This window comes from Magnolia sinica, chromosome 13, assembly GCF_029962835.1.
Source record: "Magnolia sinica isolate HGM2019 chromosome 13, MsV1, whole genome shotgun sequence".
In the NCBI taxonomy this organism is placed as follows: domain Eukaryota; kingdom Viridiplantae; phylum Streptophyta; class Magnoliopsida; order Magnoliales; family Magnoliaceae; genus Magnolia; species Magnolia sinica.
Window position 1 is genome coordinate 59,456,858 of NC_080585.1, and position 21,173 is coordinate 59,478,030.

General features: G+C 36.1%; 2 protein-coding genes across 4 annotated transcripts; both read right to left on the minus strand.

Annotated features, from left to right (window-relative positions):
* Positions 1-974: 974 nt before the first annotated feature.
* LOC131223791 (uncharacterized) lies at positions 975-16,613 on the minus strand. 3 transcript variants are annotated; one of them, XM_058219301.1, is made up of 5 exons: positions 16,581-16,613; positions 16,346-16,394; positions 1,924-1,998; positions 1,284-1,335; positions 975-1,184 (listed from the first exon to the last, which is right to left on the minus strand). In XM_058219301.1, exons 3-5 carry the CDS (start codon positions 1,974-1,976, stop codon positions 975-977), a joined length of 315 nt encoding a protein of 104 aa, XP_058075284.1. In that variant the 5' UTR covers positions 1,977-1,998; positions 16,346-16,394; positions 16,581-16,613. The 3 variants fall into 3 exon arrangements, with proteins under 3 accessions (XP_058075284.1, XP_058075285.1, XP_058075286.1); XM_058219302.1 differs by lacking the exon at positions 16,581-16,613 and having other exon boundaries at positions 16,346-16,537; XM_058219303.1 differs by lacking the exons at positions 16,346-16,394; positions 16,581-16,613 and having other exon boundaries at positions 1,924-3,065.
* Positions 16,614-17,545: 932 nt separating this feature from the next.
* LOC131223793 (uncharacterized) lies at positions 17,546-19,607 on the minus strand. The gene is made up of 3 exons (XM_058219304.1): positions 19,455-19,607; positions 17,944-18,061; positions 17,546-17,874 (listed from the first exon to the last, which is right to left on the minus strand). Exons 1-3 carry the CDS (start codon positions 19,572-19,574, stop codon positions 17,753-17,755), a joined length of 360 nt encoding a protein of 119 aa, XP_058075287.1. The 5' UTR covers positions 19,575-19,607; the 3' UTR covers positions 17,546-17,752.
* Positions 19,608-21,173: the final 1,566 nt, after the last annotated feature.

Below are 21,173 nucleotides of genomic sequence, written 5' to 3' on the forward strand. Positions count from 1 at the left end.
TGTATTTACCTATCTCGACACTTAGGGTCATAGTTGTTCGGTTTAAATTGAGTCGCAAATTCAATTCTTGTCGCCTAACTGGAATCGAAAATTGAACGTTAACAATCCTCTCACGTGATTTTTCGACTACACAGTCCGCGGTCACTACACCAAAATCGCCGATTTGCGACGGACCAAATCCGTCGTAAAACCAAAAAAAGACGGACTTCGTCTGTCGCTGTTTACTGGGTCATTTTTTTCCCAATGGATAAAATTCGTCGTTGAATCTGAGACGGATAAGGTCCGTCACAGATTACCGACGGATAAGATCCGTCACAAAAAATTAAAAATCCGTCACTGAAATTCTGAAAAACCACCTGAATTATTCGTCATTAAAAATATTAGCGACGGATAAGGTCTGTCGCTAATAGAAGGAGAGTGATGGACTCAAATCCGTCGTTGATATGCTACTAGTTGAGAAATTAGCGACAGATTTGGTCTGTCGCTAAAATGTCTATAAATTTTTTAAAAATATCATCGGATTTTATTTTATTATTTTTTTCTTTTTGAATCTTACACTTGATAGTCATTCAAAAAATAATTCACATGATTGTTTAATAAGAATCCCATTCACAAAATTGGTAACAACTCAATTCAATAAAGAGGAAATGGCTGAGTGGGGCCATTTGAATAGACTACTACAAGTACACCTTTCTTTTCAGATAATTCAAATCAAACCATAATTAAGAAAAATTATAATAGACAATATGTAACCTATAAGACAAACAAACCATCTTCAGCCAAAACGGATTTGCAACAACCGAAGAACTCTTCCATGTATTCATGACAACTCCTATCATCTCACTGCAATAAAAAAAATAAAAAAAATTCACCAGTTGGGGAATGCAATTTAATTCTGTCTATTAAAAGCTAATGGAGTTTCAGCAGTTGCCGGGAAATCACCATGATATAATCCTGCATTGGCTGATGAGTAGTCAATCATCATGTCGATGAATCCAATGGCCTTGGCTGCATGGCTTCTCATTGGACTTGAGAGTTTTCATCAATGTGAAAAATGTCACGACAGGGAGATACTCTAGCAAGTACCATGTCTTAGAAAATAAAAGTATGAAGATAACAGTCATACCAGCAGATATTGTATTAACTTGAATCTTGTGGCGCCTTCCTGCTTCAAATGCAAGCACCTGCCAGATCAGAAAATGTTATAAATATAGCCGATTTGCTTCAGGAAAATATATATTTTACAATGAAGGCAGCAGACCGACCAGCTACAAAAATCTCACCTTGGTATCACTCTCTAGAGTAGCTTTAGCTGAACTCATGCCCCCACCATATCTGTATGCATTAATATATAAAGAACAACACAACAATAAGAATCCTTTCTTTAATAGTTTTGGTTTACATGGGCTGCTAAAATCACAGGGTGTGTAAATCAAGTTACCCAGGAATGATCCTTTCGGTAGCAATGTATGTGAGAGAAATTGATGCACCACTTGCAACATTACATGGACCACATGTTCATATGGTAAGTTGACTGCACATACATACAAAAATAGAGGCTGGCTAGGCAGCCCATCTACACCAAGCCACAAGTTCTAACAAGGCACATGGTGCCAATCTCAGCCATTCATCAAGTGGTCCCATAGTGCAAATAACCCTAGCTAGCCAAAAAATCAGGCAACCCACTTTTTTTTTTCTTTTTTTTTTTTTTCATTTTCTAAGAAGCTTTCCTGGATTCATTATTAGAACAAAATGCTTGAGCAATGACAAATAGGAATAACTTGATGCTGAAATCGCTACAAGATAACCATTTTGGGATGTCTTTAATTGAGGTTTACTGACCTATAAAGGAAATTACAGGATAGACGAAAACAACAAACATAAACATGAGAAGGGGCATGAATAATATAGTTATTACGGTACCTCTGGGCCATTGGCAAGAGAGTGCACAAGGATGTCAATGCTCCCAAAGTCATGTTTTACTAATTCAGCTACTTCCTGCGAAGGTGTCAAAACTGTGTTTGAATGAAAAATAGCATAGTGGTAAAGGTCATTGACAGAGAAGACCTAGTGCTAAATCAGGAAGGAAATTTTCAGGATCTAACACGCATAATCACACATAAAACATAGCAATGTATAAGATAATGATTTGTTAAACAAATGCAATAAATGAGGTACTTAAATTACCCATAAGAATAACTCATAGTTTGGTTTCATTCATTTTCAGGTAGTTAAGCAACTGCAATGGACATGTAGCTGTAATTTGACATAGAACCTTGGATAATACTTCAACCATTTTCATTGTTTTCGGTATTATAATTGTAGTTTTGATGTTATTATGATTAGATCATCATCATCTAAGCCTTATCCTGAATAACTGAGGCCACCTACACAAATCCTGTTACGCATTCCAACTTATCAGGGACCATATCCTCAGTTAAACCATAGTTCCTCAAGTCTTTTCTTGCTACCTCCACCCACATCCTTTGGGGCCTCTCCCCTAGAGCCTTCAACTTGAATTGACTCACTCCTAATTCTCGCAGTTCTTGGATTCTGCTGCACATGAAACCATCTCTGTCTATTTTCCCTCATGTCATTACCTATTGGTGTTACTCCAAAGTTCCCTCGAATGAATTGATGCCTAATTCTATCCTTCATTGTCTTGCCACTCATCCATCTCAAGATCAGCGTATCTACTACACTCATCCTATGAACATGTTATTCCTTGACTGCTCAACATTCTGTACCATAAAGCAGGGCTGGCCTCATAGCTATCCTATATATATATAAAAATTCCCTTGTTAACTCATTTTCCTGATTACATGGTTACACATTTTTTGCATTTATATTTACCATGAACAGAATTTTATGAGAACATTATTTTTGAACATCATCATGTAACTGGATGAACATGTTGGCATGTTGAGATACTCTAAACTATATTGTCTAAGCTTCTACAGTAGAAAACTGCAGTTAATAAAACTTCAATTGTAGTGGTTGACTGTCTACTATTGAAGTACTCATGCTGGATGTGTAAGCATCACACATCGCATTTGAATATAATAAAAACAACTTACAATATAGTTGAAGTTTCATATTATGGAAATACTGAGTATTGGTGCATTGACCCACTAATAAATAATATGAAAAACCTGTGACCCAATATGACTTTTCTACAGGGTTTCTTGGGAATGTGGGAAATCTTAGAAATGACATCAATTTTAGTGAAAAATCCACCTCCTAAAAAACCTGAGGACATTCATTTCTCCCAAAAATAATGTTACATTTATTTCCAAGGTTGAGAAAACACATGAAATGAGAGAACCAACATGAAATTCATGTATAATTGGAATTCAAAACAAACAACAGAGGAAAATTGGAATCCATGGTTTTCCATTTCTTGAGGATTCCAAGTTACATTTTGCTATGCATATTTTTATTTCCTTCCATCCAAACACCCTCTAAGTTAATTTCTCATGGAATATTTCTTAACCTCAAGCTATTATTTTGTTAGTGTTCCTTTAGAAGAGAATGTTGAGTTTGGTTCTGTTGGACAATTGTTCCATCGATTGCATCAACAAGACGTCGGTAATTTGGTAGATTACGACAATATGCGTAAGAGTAGCAAGTTGGAAGTCAATGTCAATTCTATCCACTTGCTTCTGTGACAATGCTTGTGGTTGTCTTATACATTTGTTTCTTTTACTAGTACATCATTTTCTTGACTAAAACATTAAAGTCTTGCTTAAATCTGGCCTTGCTACTAGCCTTCATGATTAATTGATACTTAGTTGCCTCAAAATATATATGGAGAAATGCTCACACACAAATAGTTGTACATAGACTAGTTGGCATGTGGGACCCACCATAGTGTTTGTATCATGACATCTCGCCAACCAGCAAGGTTGTCCCTTTATGAAAATTGGATCCCCCAAAAATTAGGTTAATCCAATTGTCAAGTGGGGCACACCATAGAAAACCAAGAACAACCAACCAAAAAACTCCACATTCATTTGGGATCCCATTCTCATGGTTGGACTAACTAGATCTTTGGGGCATCCCACTTTCATGGTGGGAGAACCTTGTTGGGGCAGCGAGATACCACACAAACAACATTGTGGCCTCCACATACCAACTAGTTGGATGTACAATCAGTTGTGTGTGCGTGTGCTCTTATGTGTTTCAAGCTGAATTACATTTGAACTATGTCAAGGTATGTATGTGGCCCAAGTGGTGACCAAACTGTTTGATTTAGGTCCAGGGTACATTCACGATGGGGCCCATCGTGTAACAGCCTAGTTCACACCCACTTAATGCTGCTTTGCCAAATTTGTTGTGATTGCAAACACAACATTCTATGCACAGATGGAGATGGGATATTTCCATTTGTATGCAATCTATTATATCATCTTGTAGTTTTGTGCTCTTTCATCAATTGCCATTTATTTTCTTAGAATTCCATGTTCTGTTGATGAATTTAGGACATATTATGACTAGGTTCTCTGTAAAAATGGCTTTTTGGTCACATGCATGGCCTATTGATGATAAGTTTGAATTAAATTATCCTAAGAAGGCCTCTTTACAGTGGCTAATTTCAAGGGGGGGATAACCATCATACAGTGGCAATCCAGGATGTCAGGGAGATTACTCGTCATCAAAGTATAACTATGAAGGAAGAGAGATTGGGAGAGAGAAAGTAACGGCTAGAGAACCATGGAGAGAGAAAGCAGGCGTTGGGCTAAAATGACAGAAATAGCCATGGTTCAATGACTCACATTTTTAATCCAAATACGGCCTATATTGGAATTCCCTCGTACGCCCTTTCAAATCTTTAAATCAAGGACTCTCCTAAAATTTAATTGCACAGGGAAAATCATCCAAAATTGCTATCATTATATATAGAGATTTATGCACTAACATTTTCTTCTTTTTTCTGATATTTTGAAGCTCTAAATCTGGTATGTATTATTCAATTTTCTGTAACTAGTTTCATCATACCCTAGCTGCATTAAAACTAAAACACTTTTTTAGCTATCCATTTGTTTCATATGATATGGCCCCCCTCATGTGTGAAATGACCTGATTTTTAGAGTATAAGATCTAAACAGCGCGCCCCACCTACTGGAGAGATGATCTAGCACTAATGGCATGGCCAATGCACATGTGTGGGCTACACAAACCAAAATTTCACATATAAAAAATATTGGACCTAGTATTATCTACTATATACTAGTAACATACAACCAATATTGGGGCACTATACCATAAGCTACAAGAATTTCATGTCCCTTAAACAAGGTATCCTCCATATATATATATGAAAATGCCAAGCTATATGTCCTAGAGAGGGAGGGGGGTGTGAATAGGACTATGCCAAATTAAAACTTTAACAGCGGAATTTAAATAAATAAATAAATGATAGCACTTTAAACCAATCACAATGCGGAAATGTAAAGCAACCTCAAATAGAGAGATTGATACCGATGTTGTTCTAAGGACAACCTTGCACCATAAAAACCAAGGGTTTATGGTAGGACAACCTTACTAGAACAATTTGGATATCAAAAACTCAAACTGAAAGGAAATAGAAAGAAATAAATTCTAAACTATTACAACATTCCCCCCAATGCTTGAAATGTAAATATTACAACATTCACATCCACACATACATCCCACAACTTTGAATGATAAAAGATAGGAAAAATAAATCACACATCTACAAAACACAAAGAGTTATAGTGGTTCGCTTGTGTGTTCACTAACTGTTAAACAACAGCTACGTAGCTTGCTACTCTACTCCTAATATCCTCACACAGGGGATATCAACGTTCACTATGAAAATAGTTTTCTTAGGTTCACCTAAAACCTTCACAATTGTGTCTTTCAAATGGGCTTACACAATTCAAAAAACCCCACTTTTGAGTTTTCTAGCTCTCCTTAGATAACTAACAGATTGAAATTTTTCTGGCTTAATCTGAAATAAAACCAAAAGAATGAAATTTACAATAAAGTAAAATACCTGGATTTCTCCTTTTGTTGTAGCCCGAAAGAACCAAATCGGAGTAGAAGTTCATATAGAAGTTTAATATCCAATACTCACTTAAGAAATGGTTCTAGGTTCTAAATTGATTTTAAATTAAACCAGTCAGGCTAGCTATGTTTGATTTTGATTCTAAGAAGAAGAAATATCATAATTCCTCTTTTCAATTCAGATTGGAATATAGAAACAAAATCAAATTAATAAAGCTAACAAAAGAGAATATTAAATATGCACAAATTAGCTTTAAATGAACACAAACTTATCTCTAAGTGATGCCTTGATTTTACATGAATTGAGTTATCAAACTCTGAAATTCGTCGTTTATTTATAGTTGTAGAAACTCGTCTACGACTGGTCCTGAGGATAGTACGACTGGTCGTAGGATGAACTGCATTTTGAAATTTTGAGCACGATCGGATAAAGCCATTCCATGACTGGTCGTAGTCTGTTCATGACCAGTCGTGAGCCCTCCACGACTGGTCGTGCCCAACCCACGACTGATCGTGAGGCACCAGGTTTCGTTGCTGTAGTTTGAGTCGTAGAACCAGACTGGTCGTAGGACAAGTCGTGTACTGTTCACACGACCAGTCGAGAAGACTCTAGGACTGGTCGTAGCTCAACCAAAAAATTCTGAAAAAATTGCAACAACTCAGGACTGGTCTTGAAATTTCTTGGACTGTTCGAGCCAGTGCTAGGACTAGTCGAACAGTGTCCGAGACTAGTCTTAGAACAATTCAAACACTTATCAAAAGATTCAATTTGAATTATGTATACAAAATGACCTACCCTAAGGTCAATCTAAGGTCATTCATACCTTAATGTGAAGAATGGACATTGAATCTTCATAAGATAGTTGACCTTTGAAGATTGTAAAACTTTGGGATCTCTATACTTGATGTAACATTGAACTTGAGATCTTCTAGAGCTTGAATTACACTTCACTTCGAGTTGTACACGAACTTGAGTCTTTGAACAAGATCACTTCTTTCGTTGTAGCTTGTACTTACATTTCTTGAAATGGTTTGAAGTAAATCTTCATTCTTGACTTGAAGCAATGTGTTTAGAGAGGTGATGTAATGTATTGAACCTATATGCAATGTCTTGATCATATATACAAATGAGCTACACAAGACATAGATTACACAAGACATAGATTGATGTTTTGGCGCCACAAAATTTGACGACCAAAGGAGCATAAAACCATAGCACTTACAATCTCCCCCTTTGTCAAATTTGTGACAAAACATACTCAACAATAATATCACTAATACACAATCAAAGAATAATGTAAGCACTAGTTATAAGAGAAAACCAGTTACAACCTGGTTAAAGAATCATGCACCATTTATCACCAACTAGCACATAACATTATGAACTAGGCACAACATAGGCAAAACATCTCCTCACATACTCCCCTTGAGTAGCACACACATATATCCAAAAAAATTTATATGCTACCCGCAATTATATGCCACCCACAATCCATATTTATGCCATAAGCAATCAATCCAAATATGTCTCCCCCTTTTTAACACAACATTACAAAGGAAGAAGAAAAAATGGAAAAGGATAAGAAACAGGACTAATAAAGGATTAACTAGACAAGATAAAAGAAAATTAAAGTCCACATACCATTAACTAGTTTAAACAAAAGTCAGTAAACCAAATAAAATGCACAAACCAACACAAGTAGACTTAAAGTTATTACAGACCAAACCTAATCAGATCCTGAAGAAGGCACAGGAATGGTAGGATCAAGTTGATGAAGGCCCTTGTTTAAGCGCCTAAGATACTTGCACATATGTTTAAACCGTAAATCATGGGCTACATTCATATTCTCTACCTTCTCCTCTAGAGCACAAAGGTGAGCATCAAAATGAGATGGCTCATAGTCAGGATCATTAGTAGAATCAGATTTAATTTCATCAAAAATGTCATCCATATTAATATCATTAGGAGGAAGATCACCAGCCTCATCCACATTCCCTGCTTCAGCTCCACCACTACCAACATCCACTTGGCCAAGAGTCAATTCCAATTTCATCTTGTTAATATTAGAGTTGTTAAAAATAAGATGATGGATAGGAGCCTCTCCAATGGGCATAGCAACTAGCATGTGAGTAGTTAAAATAGTAATAAGATAGGCAAACAGAATATCACTATGACCTGGATGGAGACAAAACTGAATGATGGAATGACATATCAAAGATGGAAGACAAACCTTAGTACCAAAGATGACAGAGTGCAAAACCCAAACTATAAATGATGTAAGCTCTATTTTATTACCAAAACGTGGATACAGATTTGAAATAAAGATTCTGTGGAGAACCCTGTATCTGGGTAATAAGTACTTTGAGGGGAGCGCATTCCCTTCATGAGTCCATTGCACATTCATATTACATAGATCTTTAGTGAGCATGTGTTTTTTTGATTCTGAGGGTTTCTCAACTAGAGTATGAATAGGAATACCCTCATCATTAATAGGTATGTCCATTAGCCCTGAAATTAGATGGTGATCTACTTAAAATGGACCTTCTCTAGCATAAATTTTAAACGTTAAATTCTCCATCGAAAAATCAGAGATACATACAAACATGGACTGTGCAATAGATTGGTATACAGGCCTACCCCAATGTAAGATGTCAGCCCATCCTACAGCTTAAAGAAGTGGGAGAATACCAAAAGGAGCAATGTGGTCAAGATCAACAGGTCGCTCAGTAATGACATTGCGTAAATGCAAATCCCGCACATATGAGGGATCATCTTTGGGTGACCGAAGATGACGCCAAGTGATAGGAGTTGATCTAGAAGATGATGGACCACGGGAAGTTTTCTTTTTAGCTCTAGCATCCATTTGCAAGTAAGAGTACAAAGAATCAAGAGATTGCAAAGGATGTAGAGTGGGGTTTGGCTAAAACAGATTTTTCAAAAGAAAATCCCAAAATTGCAATGAATCACAAAATAAATTACTTCAAGAGTAAAAATGAAGTAATATTGACTAGAATCTACAAGAAAAACGTAAATGACGCACTAACCTTGAAGATCTAGGAAGGTGGTTACGACCGGTCAGATGTCAGCTCATTGGAGAGGAAAAAGGAAATGAGGAAGATGAAGTTTTCCCTAAATTTTAAAAGGGCCAGCATGCTACATGACTGGTCATGGGTCGTCCTCGACCCGTCGTGCCATGACTGGTCGAGCACGTCCACGATTGGTCATGTACCACCAAAAACATGCATTTTCCATAAAAATTTAAAATTTAAACCAATAATTTATCAAATATATATACATTATGATACAACTATGCATGAATAATCAATTTAAAATGCACATAACAAGATCAAATTTTAATTTATTAAACCTGCTTTTGTCGAGAGATTTAGTGAAAATGTCAGCAAGTTGAGTCTCGGTAGAAATGTATTCCAAAGATATCAGCTTTTCTTCTACTAATTCACGAATGTAATGATACCAAATGTCAATGTGCTTGGTACGTGAATGCTGGATTAAATTTTTTAAAATATTTATAGCATTGGAATTATCACAATATAATATCATTGATTCCTGTGCAGTTCCATAATCGCTTAACATACGTTTCATCCAAACAAGCTGAGTACATGCATTTCCTGCTGCGATGTATTTAGCCTCAGCAGTTGAAGCGATATAGAACTTTGTTTCTTACTAAACCAAGAAACTAAACAATTTCCAATATAGAAACAACCACCACTGGTTGATTTCCTATCATCAATATTACCAGCCCAATCAGCATCTGAGTACCCAGCCAGTTGAACACTAGTATCATATGGATACCAGAGACCCAATTTAGCAGTACTTGTGACATATCGCATAATCCTGTGACTCTTTAGGATCAGACTGATATCTAGCGCAAATACCAACACTTAAAGCAATATCAGGTCTACTAGCAGTTAAATAAAGTAAACTGCCAATCATACTACGATATAATTTAGGATCCATATTTTCACCTGTAGAGTCCTTTGAGAGTCTTCAAGTTGTAATCATAGGAGTATCAAAATTCTTACCATTCTCAAATCCGAACTTTTTAATCAAGTTCAGAGTATATTTGGTATGAGAAATGGAAATACCATCAGGTTGTTGTTTTACTTACAACCCTAGGAAATAATTCAATTCCCCAACCATGCTCATTTCAAACTTAGATTTCATTAAATCTGCAAACTCAACAGTAATGTTAGTACAGGTAGATCCATAAATAATATTATCAACATAGATCTGCACTATTAAGATGTGATCATTAAGTTTCTTAACAAAAAGAGTCTTATCTACACTTCCCATTTGAAAATCATGACTTAGTAAAAATTTAGTCAATTTCTTGTACCATGCTCTAGGTGCTTGTTTTAATCCATAGAGAGCCTTTTTAAAGCGATAGACATGATTAGTGTTCTTAGGGTCTTCAAAAATTATTGGTTGTTCAACATATACTTCTTCATGCAGATCACCATTTAAGAAGGCACTCTTCACATCCATTTGATATATTTTGAATTTTCTAAAGTAAGTAATGGATATAAATAGTCTGATTGACTTAAGACGAGCTACTAGGGCAAATGTTTCATCATAATCAATACCCTCAATTTGAGTGTACCCTTGTACAATCAGTCTAGCTTTGTTTTGAATTATATTACCAAGTTCATCAGACTTATTTTTGAAAATTCACTTCGTTCTAATAATATGTTTATCTTTAGGTCTAGGAATAAGATACTAAACATAATTTCTTATAAATTGGTTAAGCTCTTCTTGCATCGTAACAATTCACTTTTCGTCAGTAAGAGCTTCTTTTACGTTTGCCAGTTCAATCTGAGATGTAAAATATACGTAATTACATATATCTTCTAGTTGTCTATAAGTGCGTACACCAGTGAGAGGGTTTCCAAGAATCTGAGTGGTTGGATGATCTTTAACAGTCCTTAGTTCAGAGTCAGTTTGATTTGATGAAGTATCAGGTTTGTTAATTATCTGAACTTGGGTAGGTGTATTCAAGTGATCGTCTATGACCACATTAATAGATTCTTGAATAACATCGGTCCTTTTGTTCAATACACAATATGTGCGACTGTTTAAAGAATATCCTAAAAAGATTCCTTCATCACTTTTAGTGTCAAACTTTTTCAAATTTTCACAATCATGTAAAATATAGCACTTGCTGCCAAAAACTCGAAAGTATTTGACAGTAGGCTTTTTATCGAACCACATTTCATAAGCAATTTTATTATTAGATTTTCTCGTATAAACCCGGTTGATTATATAACAGGCAGTATTTACGGCTTCAGCCCAAAGATTTTTAGATAGACTCATACTATTCAACATTACATTAGCCATTTCTTGAAGCACTCTATTTTTCCTTTCTACAATTCTATTTTGTTGTGGTGTTTCGGGCGCAGAAAATTCATGCGATATTCCCTAATCGCTACAGAATTTCTCAAAACTGCTATTCTTAAATTTAGATCCATGATCACTACGAATCTTACAGACTTGAGAATATTTTTCCGTTTAAATCCATTTGAGAACTCCTTTTACTTCATCAAGGGTTTCTGATTTATCCCTTAAGAAAGCTACCCAAGTGAATCTGGTAAAATCATCCGCAATTACCAAAATGTATTTTTTGCCACCTCAACTCTCCGTCCTGGTAGGTCCTATAAGATCCATATGGAGAAGCTTAAGTGTTCTTGATGTGGCATTGGAGTTCACCTTCTTGTGAGAGCTCCTTAATTGCTTGCCAAACTGGCATTCACCACATATTTTATCTATTTTTATAATTTAGGTAAACCTCTTATTAGTTTTCTTTTGCTCAGTCTATACAAATTACGGTAGTGTACATGTCCAAGATGTTTATGCCACAAATCAGTCTCATCGGTATGGACCATGTAACATGATTGACTAGATGAGCTGGATTCACTAACAATATAGTAGTTTTCAGAAGTTCTGCGACCAGTTAATATTACTAAACCCTTATTATTTAGAATTTCACAATCTTGGTTAGAAAATTTTACACTATGCTTGTTATCGCATATTTGAGATATGCTTAACAGGTTGTGTTTTAACCCTTCAACGTATAAGACATTTTTAAATAAAGGGAGGTTATAGAGTTGAACCGTATCTTGGCCAATAATCTTGCAATTGCTGCCATCACCGAATGTGACTGACCCATCAGCCATGTCTTTAAGATCGGTGAATAGACCTTTATCACTAGTCATATGCCTTGAGCATCCACGGTCTAGGTACCACTTTGAATGGCTTATAGCTTTAAAAGTAGTATGAGCAACCAAGCAGGTAACCTTAGGAACCCATTTCATAACTGTTTTGGGTTTAGGAGTATAGTGGGTCTTCTTTTATTTGTTGTTGTTGTAAGAGTGACCTACTAAGTTAGATTTTAAACGCTCCTTAAGTAGATCAACTATTTTTTCAGCTAAAGGGTTTCGGTTCTGATTTTTATAGTTGATATAGTTGCTCATGGGTTTTTGAAAAGTTTTAGTATTTTTAGAAAAATTTTGATTAGTACTTGTCCCTTTTAAGTTTGAAGTCTCTCCTTTCACAAACTTGGGAAGATTAAACTTTTGTTTATGAGGAATATTTTTATCATAGCCCAAACCGGATCAATCGCCACATTTCCTTGAACCGGATAAAAGTTTTTCTAACTTTGGATCATCCTGGGCATATCTCCATGTATCCTTTAAACTCAAAAGATAAGAAACTTCAAGTTTAAGTTTATCATTTTCAGATTTAAGATTTTCAATCTGGGAAGTTTTGAATTCTAAATTGCATTTGTATTTTTCAAAACAATCTGAAATATGGGATTTTTTTAAGACAAGAGATTCAAAGTTTTCTTTAAGTTTTAAATACTTTTCTTTTTTAAGTTTTAGTTTTACGACAATTTTACAACTTTCCTTGTATAGGGCATTGTAAGCATCTTGAAGATTTTCTTCATTTTCATGATCACTATTCAGATTTTCTTCACTAGTTAAATTATCATGATCTGAAAAAGTGAACTTAGCTAAAGTCATAAGGGCTTTAACTTCATTGCCCGACTCGGTTTCAGAGTCTTCTAATTCAGAAGAGGCTTCAGAGCCAGAAGATTCATCCCAAGTAGCCAACATACTCTTCGTTTTAGGTTTTTCCTTTTTAAGACACTTGTTTGCTAAATGCCCATATTCTTGGCAGTTGTAACATTAACTATTTTTCAAAGATTTTTAAGTTTTAGATTTAGATTTAGATCTCTTCTTATCATTTGATTTTTGAAAATCAACCCTCTTTTTACTTTTGAAAATCTTGTAAAAATTTTTTGCTAAAAGATCCATATCCTCTTCAGAATTTTCTAGTGATATACATTTAGAAGATTTAAGGGTAATAGATTTACCTTTAGGAGCTTTAAAATTTAACTCATAGGTTTGTAACGACCCAACTAGTTCTTCTACCCTCATATTGTCCGTATCACAAAGTTCCTGGATCGCAGTAACTTTTGAGTTGAACCGTTCAGGTAATGAGCATAGTATGTTTACACACACTTTACTTTCTGGGATTTTATCACCAAGACCCCACATAGAGTTCACAATGTCATTTAATCTTGTATAAAAGTCCATGAACATTTCATTTTCTTCCAAATGTATTTCCTCAAATTTGGTTGTGAGGAGTTGGACTTTAGATTTCTTGACAATTAATGTTCCCTCGTGTGTCATCTCTAAAATATCTCAAGCTTTCTTTGTAGTATCACAGGATATAATTCTTTTGAATTCATTCGATGATAGTGCGCAAGTGATTATATTTAATGCTTTTGAATTGACACTACTCTCACTTTTTTGAAGTGTGGTCTAAGAAAAATAAGGTGAAACTTTCATTAATTTAGATCCATTGATACCAGTTACTTCAATGGTACGAGGAGTTCATTCAGTCACTGTGGCTTGCCACACGTTCTCATCCATGGCTTTTAGGAAAATCCTCATCCTGGCTTTCCAATAGGCATAATTGGAGCCATCAAATGGTGGAGGCCTAATGACTGAAAGGCTATCAAAATTTGACATCTTATAAATAGCTTAGATCAATTAGCTCAGGAAATAAATCCAAATTATAAAAAATTAAAACGAGCTATTAGGCTTTGATACCACTTGAAAATGTCAAGCTATATGTCTTTGGGGGGGGGGGGTTAAATAGGACTATGCCAAATTAAAACTTTAACAGCAGAATTTAAATAAATAAAGGAATAGTAGCACTTTAAACCAATCACAATGTGGAAATGTAAAGCAACCTCAAATAGAGAGATTGATACCAATGTTGTTCTAAGGACAACCTTGCACTATAAAAACATGGCAGGATAACCTTATTAGAACAATTTGAATATCAAAATCTCAAACTAAAAGAAAATAAAGGAAATAGCAAGAAATAAATTATAAACTATTACAACATTCCCCCCAATGCTTGAAATGTAAATATTACAACATTCACTTCCATACATACATCCCACAACTTTGAATGATAAAAGATAGGAAAAATAAATCACACATCCACAAAACACAAAGAGTTATAGTGGTTCACCTGTGTGTTCACCAACTGTTAAATAATAGCCACACAGCTTGCTACTCTACTCCCAATATCCTCACACAGGGGATATCAACATTCACTATGAAAATAGGTTTCTTAGGTTTACCTAAAACCTTCATAATTGTGTCTTTCAAATGGGCTTACACAATTCAAAAAACCCCACTTCTGAGTTTTCTGGCTCTCCTCAGATAACCAACAGATTGAGATTTTTCTGGCTTAATCTGAAATAAAACTAAAAGAATGAAATTTACAATAAAGTAATATACCTGGATTTCTCCTTTTGTTGTAGCTCGGAAGAACCAAATCGGAGTAAAAGTTCGAATAGAAGTTCAATATCCAATACTCACTTAAGAAATGGTTCTAGGTTCTAGATTGATTTTAAATTAAACCAGCTGGGATATTTGATTTTGATTCCAAGAAGAAGAAATATTACAATTCCTCTTTTCAATTCAGATTGGAATATAGAAACAAAATCAAATCAATAAAGCTAATAAAAGAGAATATTAAATATGCACAAATTAGCTTAAAATAAACACTAACTTATCTCAGAGTGATGCCTTGATTTTACTTGAATTGAGTTATCAAACTCTGAAATTCGTCGTCTATTTATAGTTGCAGAAACTCGTCTACGACTGATCCTAAGGACAGTACGACTGGTCGTAGGACGAACTGCATTTTGAAATTTTGAGCACAATCGGATAAAACCGTTCCACAACTGGTCGTAGTCTGTTCACGACCAGTCGTGAGCCTCCACGACTAGTTGTGACGCACCAGGTTTCATTTCTGTAGTTTGAGTCATAGAACCAGGATTGGTCATAAGACGAGTCATGTACTGTTCACATGACCAGTCGAGAAGACTCCAAGACTAGTCGTAGCTCAACCAAAAAATTCTGAAAAATTGCAATAACTGATGACTGGCTTGAAATTTCTTGGACTGGTCGAGCCAGTGGTAGGACTAGTCAAACAAGGTCCAGGACTAGTCTTAGAACAGTCCATACACTTATAAAAAGATTCAATTTGAATTATGTATACAAAATGACCTACCCTAGGGTTAATCTAAGGTCATTCATACCTTAAATGTGAAGAATGGACATTGAATCTTTATAAGATAATTGACCTTTGAAGATTGTAAAACTTTGGGATCTCTATACTTGATGTAGCATTGAACTTGAGATCTTCTAGAGCTTGAATTATACTTCATTTCGAGTTGTACACGAACTTGAGTCTTTGAACAAGATCACTTCTTTCGTTGTAGCTTGTAGTTGCATTTCTTGAAATGGTTTGAAGTAAATCTTCATTCCTGACTTGAAGAAACATGTTTAGAGAGGTGATGCAATGTCTTGAACCCATATGCAATGTCTTGATCATATATACAAATGAGCTACACAAGACATAGATTACACAAGATATATATTGATGTTTTGGCACCACAAAATTTGACAACCAAAGGAGCATAAAACCATAGCACTTATAAAATATATATATTATAAGTTTTTTATTTTCATTTTCATTCGCAAATACATTCATCATCCAACCAACTATTAATAACATTTACAAAAAATAAAATATATCCAACCAACTCTTAATAATAATTTGCAACTTAACCTACTGGGAACCGTCATGCACCGTAATGTCTTATAGCAGAGCGGGTTCTGAGGAGTTACAAGTTAACCCTGACGATAGCATATAAATGAAGCGATAAAGATATAAATGATTCAAGATTAATTTAAGGTTTCGAGAACTTACATCCATCTCACTCTTACTGCCAAGTAATCCTGATGAAAATGCATCCACACTACAAGAAGGGAAAAAAAAAGAATCTGTGGCTGCACCGATACGGTCTAGTATGAAGGGCTGCTTGCATACCCAATGTTCGGAAGATTGGGATCAAGCCACTACGTAGTTCTTAATATTTAAATCAGAACATTTTACGGATAAGCAGAGAAAAAATAAAAACAAATCATAATAGAAATATGTGTACCTTCTGTTACACTTAAGAAGATGAAAGGTTGAAACAGAGGAAAAAAGACCACCCCACATACTCTACAAATTCATCAAAGAAACGAAGAAAGGAAGCAAATCAAGGGCAAGGATTCCTTCTACAAATGATATAAGCAAAACCCATAAAAGCAATTCTCATTGCAATCCATTTTCTATCAGATGAGATCAAAATCCAACTTCAAAAAAGAAAATATAGAGAGAAAAGAAAAGGAAAGAAATACCCATCTCATATAATTCATAAATTACTTGAATAAGTGATGTAATCAAACCTGTCAAAGTAGAATCGATTCTAGATTATAATAAATCAAGATCCAACATCCAAACATGAAAAAAAAAAAAAAAAAAAAAAAGGAATCTGGATATGATTTTGATTAAACCTTTTGGCTTTGAGAGAGAGAGAGAGAGTGTGTGTGCGAAAAATGTGCGGAAAATGTATCGAAGTGTCAAGTACTGAGGTTTTATAAACCCACACGCGTGTAGGAGGCTGTTCATGTACACGCCATTATATGTTACAGCTTAGCATATAACAATAAGATCTAACCCATTCATCGGGTGGGTCCCACCATTTATATTATTTAATAAATAAACATACCTGGATTTATTCTTTATGATACATAATTTAGAAAAAAAAATTACAAGATTACTAAGTACTGAAAGCCCGAGTAATAATGAAATGGCTCCGGCCGAGTATTCTAATAAGCAAGGAAAGATAATATGCTGGCAATTGTGGCATTTGCATTACACGCATGTATTCTTAGAAAAGGAAAAAAAAAAAAATGTATGCTTAGAAAAGCTACTATACAAGTGTAACTGTTAGGTGGAATAGCTCATTCACATCCAAAACCCAAAAATTTGAGCAGAAAATAAAAACAGGGAATCAAATTGGATATCTGATGAGGCAAAGTAAATAAATTGAAAATATATATATATATATATATATATATATATTGAAAAAAGGAATCTCAACTAAGCCTGGAAGATCTACGGGTCTGCCTGACTATTGCAGGCCCCTTTTTTTTTTTCTTTTCTTTTCTTTTTTGCATATGGGCCTGTGAGGAGGTAGCAAGAGTAAATGTGAAATCCCTCGGTTCATTCAAAAGCATTGATGGCATTTCTTTCACTTCCATGCTTAAGGATAAACTAATGCTTCACTTAACTTGATAATCTACCATCATTAACAGAGAATTGCCTAGGTAGCCTCGATTTCTGATTCTTGCTTCTGAATGTTGGACGAGAGGGGGCATAAACTTCCAAAGAATGACTTGTGGCTTTGCCTATTAGTTTAACTCAGCAAACAGGTTGTAAACTAAAGATCCTGCTCAGGTAATAAGATACATGTTTACCTACTCGGAATTTCACATGCTGAAGGGTGCAGTTAAATGCATTGTTGAATTGGTTTGCAATAATTACTCCAAAGAATAGAAGCACAATCCAAACGAGACCCACTTGGAAAATTCGTACCTTTTGAGATTCAAATAAACAAAAAACGTAACTGAATCTCCAACCATATACAAGAAGAACCACTTACAAATTCAAACCTTTTGAGATTTAACTCAATTCCCAACCATATTTTGAATAGTAACAAAATTAAAAAGGCCCAGAAAGAGAAATTCTTTCTAGAATTTGAAGTTTAAAACCAGCAAAAAGCCTAAGAATGTACATGTGCATTGGACTTAATGAATAGGTAAAAAGGAGAAGCCTACTGAGTTGACCCTATGAGTTTCCAACCTGGCATATGACCATGACATGAACTGCATGACGAGAATCGGCATCAATGAGAGTGACAGGAATTAGCTTCTTGGTAGTCCATAAGGAAAATTTCACAATCTTTATTGCTAGAATAAGCTTTTTCTTTTACCTTGTTTTTTTTTTAAAAAAAAAAAAATTCAATTTCTATTAGAGTCTAGTCATGTTATTCTATCGAGTAGTCTGTTCTTTAATTCGTTGGTGGTTTTCTGCTAAAGTAAATTGGATTTACTAAGAAGAATCAACCATCTCAGTCATCTCAAAATTAACGTAAATATCTGACACATTCTCCAAATTGCTTGTATGATGGCATCATGTGATATCCGAGTTAAAGGTTTACATTCATCATTTATTTATTTTTTGAATGATGGTATACGTCCATCTTGGTCAATGGCCTCATAAAGACTAATTTTGAAAATAAATAAAAAGCCATTTCAATGATACTTTGTAGCTAAAAAAGAAATTCAGATGCTTAAAAGCAAGAAGAATCATAGGAATCCAATCCAAGGCTTTTTGTGGTGTGGTATACGTTAGTTCTCAATTCTAACAAGTCGGGCCCAGGGTTCGGTAATCCAGACCATTAGTCTGTTGTAACCCACCATGGATCATTGACCCTTAATGTCTCTCTTGAAGCCATCTATTAGCCACAAATCAAAAGGTTATGATCACCTTAACTGAGGAGATTTTTCAAGCATGGTCCATCCATGATGGGATGCAGCGGATCAATGGTCTAGGTTACTAAACCATGGCTAGGGGTGCAAATAGGTCGGGTTGAGGGAGCTTGGACTTATGATTATTTTCAGAATAGGGCATGGACTTAACCATTCTGATGCCAACATCCATCAAACTCCTACAAAACCAACCTCCACAAATTCCAACGGAAATATCAAATTTTCAAAAACACAAATCCAGGGGGTTCTGAATCCAGGGGGTTTCCAATCATGGGGGTTCCGAATCCAGGGGGTTTAGGGCTGGCGCTGGGAGAGAGAGATTGAGAGAGAGATCTAGAGAGAACCACCACTATCAATCGATTGAGAGAGAGATTGAGAGAACCACCACTATTAATCGAGAGAGAGAGAGAGAGAGAGAGAGAGAGAGAGAGAATTACCTCAATGTTCGTGAAGAGATTGACAGGAAGAGAGAGGTGGGAGAGATCTGTAGGGCCAGCGTTGGGAGAGGGACAGATGAAGAGGAGAGCCGATGAGAGGGAGAGGGAAACAGAGATCATTTTAGGGCCAGCGCTGGGAGAGGGACAGATGTAGAGGAGAGCGGATGAGAGGGAGAGAGAAACAGAGATCGTTTTAGGGCCAGCGAAATGAAGTGAGAGTTGGCTGAAGTCAGCAAGTTCTGTGGATCCCATGTCACACCCCGAACTCGGAAACTGGGCTCATTAAATTCCTAATCGCTGAATCGGTGCCGATAGCCTCCGTATTACCCCATTCTCGGCTCCCGGCACATACACCAGGTTCTGATCCTGTGATCCTACAAGGAGGATTTCAAATATGATTTTGATTCAGTATAAGCATAACCATAAGCATAACCCATGATCATTAACCATAAGAACACCATCACAAAATTCACTATAATAAAAAACTTAGAATACAGTGCATATGAAGGGAATACAAGATAATGATAATAACAGAAACTCCAAAAGCTCGGCCGCACACTCCAACTATGACAAGGCTATGACTGCATCCTGGCGTCACCTGCATGCATCAATCGTGCGTAAGCTTATAGAAAGCTTAGAGGGTGGTGTAAGTGTGTGCGCAATATGAGCGTACTCAAATTACAAGGTCAGAGTAATGCAGAATTATACTGATGAGTACCTGAATGCAAACAGCCGTACCAAGGCTATGTAGTATAAGATATGAATGCTATCGGCCATTTCAAGACCATGCGATGCATGATACTACTCAAGCATACCAATCCTCATCCAGATCCACATACAGCTCATCAAATATCAGTACAGTTCTCATTCTGGATAATCACCGGGGTTTAGTACACTCCAAATGGCACTGTCGCTCTCCCAGCCGCACAGTCTAAGTGAGCATAAGAAACCTGACTATCCGCCTAACCAATAGTCTGTCAATACTTATCCGGCACGTCGATAGTGGACCCATTCACGAGCTGGTCAAACTCAGCCTAGTAGCCCCCTACCCTCGGGTGAGTAAGGCCACACCCCTTTCCAACCGAGCATGACATAGTGGGAGATGCGGCCTCCTGGTATTCAGCCCTCATGCGCTCATATATCGACTCAATCTCGACGTTGGAGTCATCCTCTAATACCATAGGATTTAGAAATTTTCATCCAAGGACATATATAGCGCCCCGATGCTAGAAACAGTATTTTCGGTATCCAATCCAGCCACCCACAATATGTATGTGGAGGTCATGGCCCTGATGTCGCTAGGGCATCCAATAATCACATCACACAAATGCAAGTGCATGAATCACCCTACCAGACATGCAACAATCTTGCGCATACCGCGCACTCATGTGGGGCAACTCCGCCTATCAGGGAGCCTATAAACAATCTGCCTAAAGGCATATGCTATGATCAGTCACTTCTCATATCAGGCATACATATGATGCGTATGATCATGAATCATGGATCTAAACTAAACAAGTTATGTGGTGATGGGCTCTGTTCATAACGAAGATGGGCCTAGACGGTTTACACACTACAAGTATGGGCCCAACAATGGGCCCTAGGGAGAGTGACAATGCGAACATTTAGCCAACATCATCCTTACAATGTGGACGTCAAGTCATCATTGCTCTCAAGGCATAGTCCGCTATAAAGGTCAACACATATACCATGGTGGAA

Excerpts from the sequence above, each read along its gene's own strand:
- LOC131223793 (XM_058219304.1), bottom strand. The coding sequence starts at position 19,574 with ATGATCTCTGTTTCCCTCTCCCTCTCATCGGCTCTCCTCTTCATCTGT. Across the intron at positions 18,062-19,454 it reads ATCTCTTCACGAACATTGAG|GTACGAATTTTCCAAGTGGG; the intron begins GTAATTCTCTCT and ends GAATCTCAAAAG. Across the intron at positions 17,875-17,943 it reads GCATGTGAAATTCCGAGTAG|GCAAAGCCACAAGTCATTCT; the intron begins GTAAACATGTAT and ends TTAAACTAATAG.
- LOC131223791 (XM_058219301.1), bottom strand. The coding sequence starts at position 1,976 with ATGACTTTGGGAGCATTGACATCCTTGTGCACTCTCTTGCCAATGGCC. Across the intron at positions 1,336-1,923 it reads CTCTTGCCAATGGCCCAGAG|ATATGGTGGGGGCATGAGTT; the intron begins GTACCGTAATAA and ends TAATGCATACAG. Across the intron at positions 1,185-1,283 it reads CTCTAGAGAGTGATACCAAG|GTGCTTGCATTTGAAGCAGG; the intron begins GTGAGATTTTTG and ends CTGATCTGGCAG.